Source organism: Mchenga conophoros, linkage group LG13 (assembly GCF_057382185.1).
Source record: "Mchenga conophoros isolate Kocher_MC1m ecotype Shallow Benthic linkage group LG13, M_conophoros_male_GT1.1, whole genome shotgun sequence".
NCBI lineage: Eukaryota > Metazoa > Chordata > Actinopteri > Cichliformes > Cichlidae > Mchenga > Mchenga conophoros.
In genome coordinates, this window is record NC_140538.1 from 5,709,907 (window position 1) to 5,718,701 (window position 8,795).

Here is an 8,795-nt window from a genome sequence, read left to right on the forward strand (position 1 = left end):
AATTTTAATCTTAATTTCGAAAGCATGTAACTGTTACATTAAATAATAAATCCTTCAGGGATACAGTGGATTTAAAGACTGAGTCACAAATCCTGCTGCTCTGTACTTTCTCCCACAGACGCTTCATTCAGCACATTCAGATAAACACCACTGAAAAGACTCCAGTACATCCTGATTTTCCTTCATTTCTGATACACCTTTTGATTTTGTTGCTTTAATAACATAAAACAACAGATTCACACTAGCAGTTTCCATTTTACATTATGTAGAGGCTGATGTGTAGAAAACCTCAGTAATAACTTAACCTGATCATCATTTTAAAACAAAATCAGTACTTCTTTTATTAGTTTAGCATTAGGATACAGTGAAAATGAGTCAAACTCATCATGTCAGGGACTGGAAAATGAAACTAACTTGCTTTGGCGCTTTCAGATTATGAAGGAATTTCAATAACAGAGAAGGAGCTCCTTAACAATCCAACACAGAAAAACATCCATGAAATGTTTCTAATAATGTTGTCCATCAATTCAGAGAAACGCAGTTAGGTCTGTTTAGCCTAGCTGCATTCTCTTTTGTCCTCCGAGAGGAAAAGAGCTAGAGGTCACGAGGGGCCTGAAGGTGCTTCTGCTTTGCCTTTTTTTGTGGGGTCCATAACAGTTCCTTCATACGCGACCTTGTTTTTGATGCCTTCCTGTATCAGCCTCTGCTGCACACGGAGCTTAGCATTGTTCATCCTGCAATAAAACCTTAACAGTGGGAAGAAACAGGAGCATTCCAGTTACACAACAAAGTAGTAAACAAGCTAGACAGGCGAGAAAGAGCCAAAACAGAAATGTTTATTCTGACTAAAACGTGAAAGGCACTGAAGAAAAATTGTGTCCTTAAGACCTACCAGGACCCGAGTGTGGTGACCATAAAACCCGCAAATCCCACATCAAAAGACCTCTTCACCCGACCTGAGGAAAACAAGAAAACGAGTCAGATAACTATAAGACGAACTGGAATAACTTTTGTTTACTTGCATTTCTGTTTAAAGGGACTACCATAAAATGTGTATTAAGGTTTGGATACATCAAGAGGTTTTGGCTTTGCATGATGAACTGTACAAGAAAATTATAGTAAATTACTCCACATGCGAACCGTGACACACGTCCCCTCTGATGCTGCGTCAGGAAGGGTACTGCATGTTGTGCCAAAAGGTGATTTACGTTATTTGCCAAAAAAATGATTGCCTGTATTTAAACTGTTCTAAGTGACTTGTTGGCCTATAATCCGTGATATGTTTGCCAAATAGATTACTCGTGAAACATATAAAGTCATTTTGAGTCGCAAACAGCATCCCTCTCACAAGGTGGAAGCTGCGATCAGATTTTGGCAAAGTGATTATTAGATTTTCTGTTTTTATCCAGATAAAGTCACATTGTTATCAAAAAGTATTTTTTAAAGTACTGTATTGATTATAATGTAGATACAGTAATGCAGCGTCATAAAAATAATTACAAAACACATCCTTTCTTTATTTTGTGCATATCCCCTTTATAAACCCTGTTGACTACAGTTACCTGCTGTAGCGACCTCTTGTGGCAAGGGAGCATCCAAAAGTAACTGTACTTTAACATTTGAGTGACAGTAATAAAAACAATCAAGCAGTAAATTCAGAGACATTTCAGACTCAAGACTCACTAGTAGCCAGAAAATAAAGCAGCCCAGCAGCTACTGAGCCTCCAGCTCCATGCAGGATGGCCTCCCTGGCACAAGGAGTGTTCTGGACATCCAGGATCCCCAGCAGCCTCAGACCCTGAAGAACAGACAGTAAAGACATACACGTTGATCTTAATTCCTTCCAAAAACGAATTCCATCTTTGTCTATAAATGCTTTACAATGTTGTGTGAACACTGTGTTTGTCAGTTAGGAAATAATCAGATGTTCATGGTGACCAACGGGCACCTACAACATTTTCCCCACACTGGATAGAAATCCAATGATGCCAAAAAGAATATCTTTACAGTTTATTGCACGTTAATGTTTTCCAGTACTCACAGTCACACCACTCACAGTCCATTGTTTTTTATTCATTTAAATGTGTTGTTGTGAACACAGACAGGCGTTTTACAGAAATATTGAATAATAGGGTCAATAATCCGTAAGCCGAAGTTTTCGGATTGCCATACTGTTTAAGAAAATCGTTGCCTCACTAACAGGGATGCTGGTTTCATGTCTGCTACTTAAAGTTAATCTTTAAGCACCAAATTTCCAAATCGGGTCTTGTCTCACGAAGGTTATGTATCATCCAGCTGTCCTCTTTAACTGCTGCTTAATTTAAACGTTCGGCCTGTTGTCATTACTCGAATTGAGCTCGTTGTTAACTTATATTTTCCTCATTTTCTCCTACAGTTCAAATTAAACAAGCTAAATCAAATCGGCTGATGTTGACCTTCTGCAAACACCAATGCGTTTCCGCCGCGATTCCATCGAGTCCCTTCGAGTTCTCACCTTGGTCTGAGTCTCCCCATCTTCTCCTGCCATATAGCCGCCGTATTTGTGTCCTTCTTCAACGTGCAAGTTCAATTTATATTAAAAACATATAATCACTTTCGTAACAACATTGCCTCTATACGCATGCGTCGTACCTGTCGAATGGTCCGTTCCCTATAAGTCGCCGACTCAAACGTACTAAAGATGTGTGGTTCCGGCGTCTGCAAAAAATGATTTCCTGTTGTTTTTCTGTGTTTTTCACGTCTAATATCGCTACTTAGTAGTGAACAGGATTTATAAAGGGGTTAGATATAAAACGTCAGTAATGACATGTTTAGCAAGTATCTTTATGACTCTTCATTACTGTGCCTACATTGTAATCAACCCAGGCCTTTTCGGTCACTTAAAATATGCTTATAGAACTGTGATGTTATTTGTTTTATTTATTTATTTATTTTCTACTATTTCTGTTGCCCTCTTTGCCAATTTTTTGAATTTTTTTCCCATGATAAATGAAAGATATATAAAACTGACTGACAAAAAATGATTGCAGTAGTGTTTACTACAGGCTATTTGCCAATATAAGCAGAGATATATATATTAAAAAAAACTAAAAAAATAAATAAACAGAGAACATTGACATTTGCAATCACTTTTCAGCTTGTAGATGTGCCTATTTGCTTTAAGGAAAAAAAACTCCAGTAAACTGGTTGAAGACAATGTGTTCTAAATACAGACTGTGCTGCCTTGTTTTATGTGTTATAGAAAATGGATACAGTAAATAAATGGTTAATTAGTTAAATGAAAAAGAAACTGAAGTCACACTGCTGTGTCATCCTAACCTATCACAAACATTAATCCTGACGGGAATTATGTGACAGGGTAAACGTTTCCATTAAACAACATCAAACAGGAAGCCTGCATGTCACAATGATCCCCCATTTAAAAACAAGGTTATTTCACTACATCCGCAACAGATTAGCAGTCATCCTGTTTTGTTGGTAATTATTATTATTACATCACTTTAGGAGTCTGATTGAATATCACAAAAATGAAAGAGGAAGATTAAAGACTTGAGCACTGTACCTATAACAGGGGGAGTGACTAGAAAGAAGAGGTGTAGACTAATAAACAGTGCAAAACATTGTTTAAAGTTTGTGTCAAATATATTATAAAAGTTATTTGAACAGATTTTTAAGCATTCTCTGAACCGACTTTTATTTTTAATAGTTAAAGCGAAGACTGCATGTTTAGAACTGGGTGAAAACCATTTACATTTTTGGTGCTTCTGTGTCAAAAAAGGTTTTAAAAATAAATTTTCCTCTTAAAATTATATTTCTGCCAGCTTGTGAGTAAAAAAAAAAGGTTTAAATGTTTTATCCTTCTAATAAAAACAGGTAGTAGGGATTAACACTGATATCCTATACGAGTTTGTTTGGTACCAGATACTTGACTCCTGTGTCCTTTATAAAGCTGGGCAGCTTACCTCCAGACACTGCCTGCAGCCACCGGAGAGGTAAGACATGCTGCTCTTACTAGCAGACAGATGATTTATATGAATGCTGTTTAAATGTGGAGGGCTATATAGATATTTACATATCTATATTATTAGCTTTAAAACTTTATTCTGTATTCCAGCTCCAGTATTATAAACACGGAGCTCAAGAAATTGAAATTGTTAATAGAAAAGCTGGTGTTTTTGCAGTATATGCTGACCTAATTAATAGATATTAGATGAGTTATTAATGATTTATGTGCATATATTTTATGTTTTACTTATGTATAGATATGTTAGTGACACAGATTTACACCAGGGATAGTGGTGTAACACCCAATTAAAGGCTTATTCTTTATTTAATCTGAAACATGAACACAATAAGGGGACAATACCTTTTAATTTTCTCACTGAAACTAGAATTACACCCAATATAGTCTAAAAATTATTTTGTACAATGCCCCCCATCATTATGTTTGCTAGCTGAAAAGTCTTAAGGAATAATTAACTAAGTGACTAACTAATGCAACTTGACGCCTACAGAATGATGGCACAGATTAGCAGAATGCTCCTTGCACTGATGTTGAGTTTGTTTGTTGGAGCTTCAACTTTCATCTTATCTCCTGCAGGTAAGAGAACTGTATGATTATTGTAGGAAGCTTATATTGATCTAAGATGTTATTGGAAATATTGTGAAAAAGGCGGAGGATTCTCTCATTCTTATATTAAAAATGCTGATAACATATATTTATATGTGTGCAAGGCTTTTATAAAGGAAATGTATAATAATAGAAAACAAACAAACAAAAATATAGAATTAATGGTTGTGTTCCAGTTGTGTTGTTCCAGTTTTGTACATAAAAACAAATTTAAAAGCTACATGACATCCTGTATTACCACAAACATCACAAACACCAAAATCTGTAACAAGTTTTAGGCTTTTATTTTTGGAACCAAATAAAAACTTATTCCACCATCAGCGGCCTTCCAGCTGCCGCCCTGTCAGCTCATCAACCAGACAGTGTCTCTGGAGAAGGAGGGCTGTCCCAGCTGTCATCCAGTGGAGACAACCATCTGCAGTGGACACTGCATCACCAAGGTAATGTGGTTCATGAGTGTAAAGGAGAGAAATATAAACCAAAAAGAATTTCAAAGCTGCAAAAATCAGGAGATAAAAAGAAATCATTTGGAGGCCCAAAACCAAAAAATAATACAATCAGGGCTTATTTGATTCTTTACAAAAACATATGAGGTAACACTTTATACCCCGACCTGCAAATAAGGCACAAGTGTTCTGTACTTATGTGCATCTTGAAGGCAACAAGTCAGGTTTTTGCAAGAAACAATGAAACATGTACACTGTAAGTACCCCGCACTTGCCTACAAATTGCAAGTGTAGGGTACTTGCACCGTAGTCACTCCATAACATAACGTGCACCCCAGAAAGTACAGGGTACTTACAAGTGTTACCACATATTAATATCAGACTCTTTTCTTTTTTCTACATTTTCAGCTGCTGGTTACAGACACCACCTATACTGACTGGTGTTACAGTCCACATGCTATGCACTGATACACATTATGCAAAACTTCCACTTCATGCGTATACAAATTGGGAAAATATTCTGAGCAAGTCAGTCATGGTGCCTCTAAAGCTTATCAGTCAGCAAAAACTAATACCTGTATAACTGCATAATCTGTGGTTTAAAAAAATACGTGCTATTAAGAATGTGTTAGCTGCCGCTTCAAGCTATTTTCAATTTCAATTGATGTGTCTGTGGATTTTATTGTGGTGAAATCAGGAAGGTTAAGTTTAAGTACTCCTGAAGTCACAAACATGCTGCCAGCTGCTGTTTGCAGTAAAGTCAAGCTGTGTGTCTAGTATATTTACCATGTGACTCCAGACCTTTATTATAAACATGTAAGTGACTAAACTGGGAAGAAAGTCAGTGTATTTCACCTGTATCTGTGTCACAGATACTAAAAACTTTCTGGTTTCTCAGCAAAAGTAAAGGAATATATTAAATTTCAATTCTATTTAATTTATATAGCAACAAATCACAAGAAACAGTCACCCCAAGGTGCTTTATATAATAAGGCAAAAACCCCAATAATAATACAGACAAAATTCCACCAATTAGATGACCCCCCCTTAGAGCAAGCACTTAGTGACAGTGGGGAGAAAGAACTCCCTTTTAACAGGAATAAAACTCCAGGAGTTCCAGGCTCAGGGAGGGACAGCGATCTGCTGTGACTGGTTTGGGGTGAGGGGAGGAAGACAGGAAAAAAGACACACTGTGGAAAAGAGCCAAAGATTAATAATAAATAATGATTAAAAGCAGAGTGGAGCATAAGAAAATAAATCCAATAAAACCACATCATGGGAAGCCTCTCTGGCAGGCTAGACCTATTGTAGTGTAACTAAGGAAGGATTCAGTCACCTGATCCAGCCCAACTATATGCTTTATGAAAAGAAAAAACCCAAAAGGTTTAAGCCTTAAAAGTAGAGAGTGTGTGTGACTCTGGTTGCACAGAAGAGGGCCCCGAAAGCTGAAGGCTCTGCCTCCCTTTCTACTTTTAAAAATCCCTCAGAACCAAAAGTAAATTTTACGACTTTATGGTGTACATTTGTGAGTTATACCAGGGAGTCCATTGGTTCTAAATTTGAGGAGCACATGCAGACTTGAACGCACCGAAGATGTAACACTATTAACAAGATAATCAACCTCTGTGGGAGTAGCGTTTAGGTAGCTCCCCTGCACTGTGTTGGCACATGGTTCATTGAAAGCATCAACTTTCCCTCACTGTGATGCACAACAGTTTAACAGTAAGACTTTATGCCTAAAACCAGGACTTTGAAACTTCATTTAACATTTTAGGTGAATTTCTTGTTTAAAAACAGTTGTCTGTGAAGGTTCTCAGTCATCCAGGTCATCGTAGTCAAAGGAGCTTGCAAAAGAAAAGCTTTAACTTTAACTTCTTTAACTTAAAGAAGTCCAGACGCTTTTCTTTTGCAAGCTCCTTTAAAAACAGTTGCTTCTGTAGTGTTATAACAACATTTTTGTAAGGACACTGTTTTCATTTCCCCTCCCTTTAGGACCCTGTCATCAAGATACCATTCAGCAATGTGTACCAGCATGTGTGCACATATCGGGACCTGTACTATAAAACATTTGAGCTTCCTGACTGCCCACCTGGTGTAGACCCGATCGTCACCTACCCTGTGGCTTTGAATTGCCACTGCGGTCGCTGTGCCATGGACACATCTGACTGCACCTTTGAGAGCCTGCAACCTGACTTCTGCATGAATGACATCCCTTTCTACTATTAAAAGAAGCTCAATCATATTTAAACACATTATACAGAGTATACGGAAGCTGCCCTGTTGTTTAGAATCAACCAGTAAAATATGTTTCTGCTATCGAAATAAACACATGATGAATATTTCTCTCAAACAGTGTCTTAAAAAAAGATAAAAGGTAACTGACGCCTGACATCTGAAAATTGACTCCACAGCTGGAGTAACTTTAACGTTCCTCATATCTTAAGGCCAGCAGACATTCAAAATGACATCTGTGTAAAATTTACATGGAAAAAAGTTCTTTCTGTAAAGTGATATATAACCCAATTCAACAGTTTATGAAGAATTTATGTCCCATTGCTAGTTTCAAGTCTTACTGATGTGACATGATGCATTCACTTCATAAACTGTGGATCCGATTACAGTCAGCCTTAGTAACTCTAATTTGTGACTCTAATTGAATTTTATCTACTTTAATTGGACATTAAAGTAGGCGAGAAAACTACATTGAAGACGGTTGAGCTGGCTCACAGTAAATGATGTGATGTGCACATTTAAACACAAGATCCAGAAGTCCATTCCAAAAGGTTTGTCTGTGTCAATTAATCAGGATTTGGTGTTCTTAATGGATGGATGATTAAGTGGATGGGTGGTGCACCATGTACATCTACTTGTATGGTCTTTGCCTGTAAGAGCTCCGTTGCCTGCTTATATTGCTTTGAGTAATCACACTTTCATATCTGAAGATAAGGGTATCAACTTGACAAAAATGTTCAATGTGTATTTTTCTTCCTGCGGGTTGTTTTGTGATTACAGTGAATAGAAGTGGCTCAGGTGACTCACCAAGAGATGTTATAATGCCCATCCCAGTGTTGTCCTTACTGTGGCAGTAAGGACAACGCTGTGCTCTCTTAGTTCCATGCTGAAGCTTTTCTCTAGGTCTGAGAAGGACCTAGAGTCAGATCCAATGCAGATGTGTGGTTTTACTTTGGAGAAGCACTTTAGTTAGGGGACTGTGCAAATGGGGGTAGCATTACTTAAATTTATCCAGATAACTCTGTGCAGCAACATTAATTAAGTCAGAGGTGAATGTACTGTCAATTGAAACCCCAGAGTCTTTTTTTTAACTTAGTTCTTTGTCCTCTCTCTGCTGGTAAAGATGTCGAAAGGCCACAGAATGCTAGATAAAGCTAGATAAAATGCATCATCCTTCATCAAAGATGAATTGGTCCAAATGCTCATTTTGTGGTTTCAGAAATGGGATTTCACAAACCAGTGGACAACATCATGCTGACTATGTCCATGTTTTATAAACAGCCTATGACCATGTCATGGAAAAAGGTGAGTAGTGTTAAAGAACAGAAGCAATAATAAGACAAAAGAATTAACAAACACTTTTTTGTACCAAAGCTATAATATGTTGTTAAACTTCTAGTTTTATTACAAGCATTTATCTCAAGCTAAACAGTGGTGTCTAAAGAGAAAATGTATATTCCTTGACTGGTTGGTGAGTGGTTGCTAGC

General features: G+C 37.3%; 2 protein-coding genes across 2 annotated transcripts; one reads left to right on the forward strand and one right to left on the reverse strand.

Moving 5' to 3' along the window:
• Positions 1-175: 175 nt before the first annotated feature.
• On the reverse strand, positions 176-2,646 carry cox20 (cytochrome c oxidase assembly factor COX20). The gene is made up of 4 exons (XM_085296150.1): positions 2,495-2,646; positions 1,684-1,798; positions 893-956; positions 176-746 (listed from the first exon to the last, which is right to left on the reverse strand). The coding sequence occupies exons 1-4, from the start codon at positions 2,525-2,527 to the stop codon at positions 602-604; spliced, it is 357 nt and encodes a 118-aa protein (XP_085152276.1). The 5' UTR covers positions 2,528-2,646; the 3' UTR covers positions 176-601.
• A 1,286-nt stretch (positions 2,647-3,932) lies between these two features.
• lhb (luteinizing hormone subunit beta) lies at positions 3,933-7,415 on the forward strand. The gene is made up of 4 exons (XM_085296149.1): positions 3,933-3,992; positions 4,515-4,600; positions 4,952-5,070; positions 7,069-7,415. Exons 2-4 carry the CDS (start codon positions 4,516-4,518, stop codon positions 7,300-7,302), a joined length of 438 nt encoding a protein of 145 aa, XP_085152275.1. The 5' UTR covers positions 3,933-3,992; position 4,515; the 3' UTR covers positions 7,303-7,415.
• The last annotated feature ends 1,380 nt before the right edge of the window (positions 7,416-8,795 follow it).

Excerpts from the sequence above, each read along its gene's own strand:
- lhb (XM_085296149.1), top strand. The coding sequence starts at position 4,516 with ATGATGGCACAGATTAGCAGAATGCTCCTTGCACTGATGTTGAGTTTG. Across the intron at positions 4,601-4,951 it reads TTTCATCTTATCTCCTGCAG|CGGCCTTCCAGCTGCCGCCC; the intron begins GTAAGAGAACTG and ends TTCCACCATCAG. Across the intron at positions 5,071-7,068 it reads GTGGACACTGCATCACCAAG|GACCCTGTCATCAAGATACC; the intron begins GTAATGTGGTTC and ends CCCTCCCTTTAG.
- cox20 (XM_085296150.1), bottom strand. The coding sequence starts at position 2,527 with ATGGCAGGAGAAGATGGGGAGACTCAGACCAAG. Across the intron at positions 1,799-2,494 it reads ATGGGGAGACTCAGACCAAG|GGTCTGAGGCTGCTGGGGAT; the intron begins GTGAGAACTCGA and ends TCTGTTCTTCAG. Across the intron at positions 957-1,683 it reads GCTTTATTTTCTGGCTACTA|GTCGGGTGAAGAGGTCTTTT; the intron begins GTGAGTCTTGAG and ends TGTTTTCCTCAG.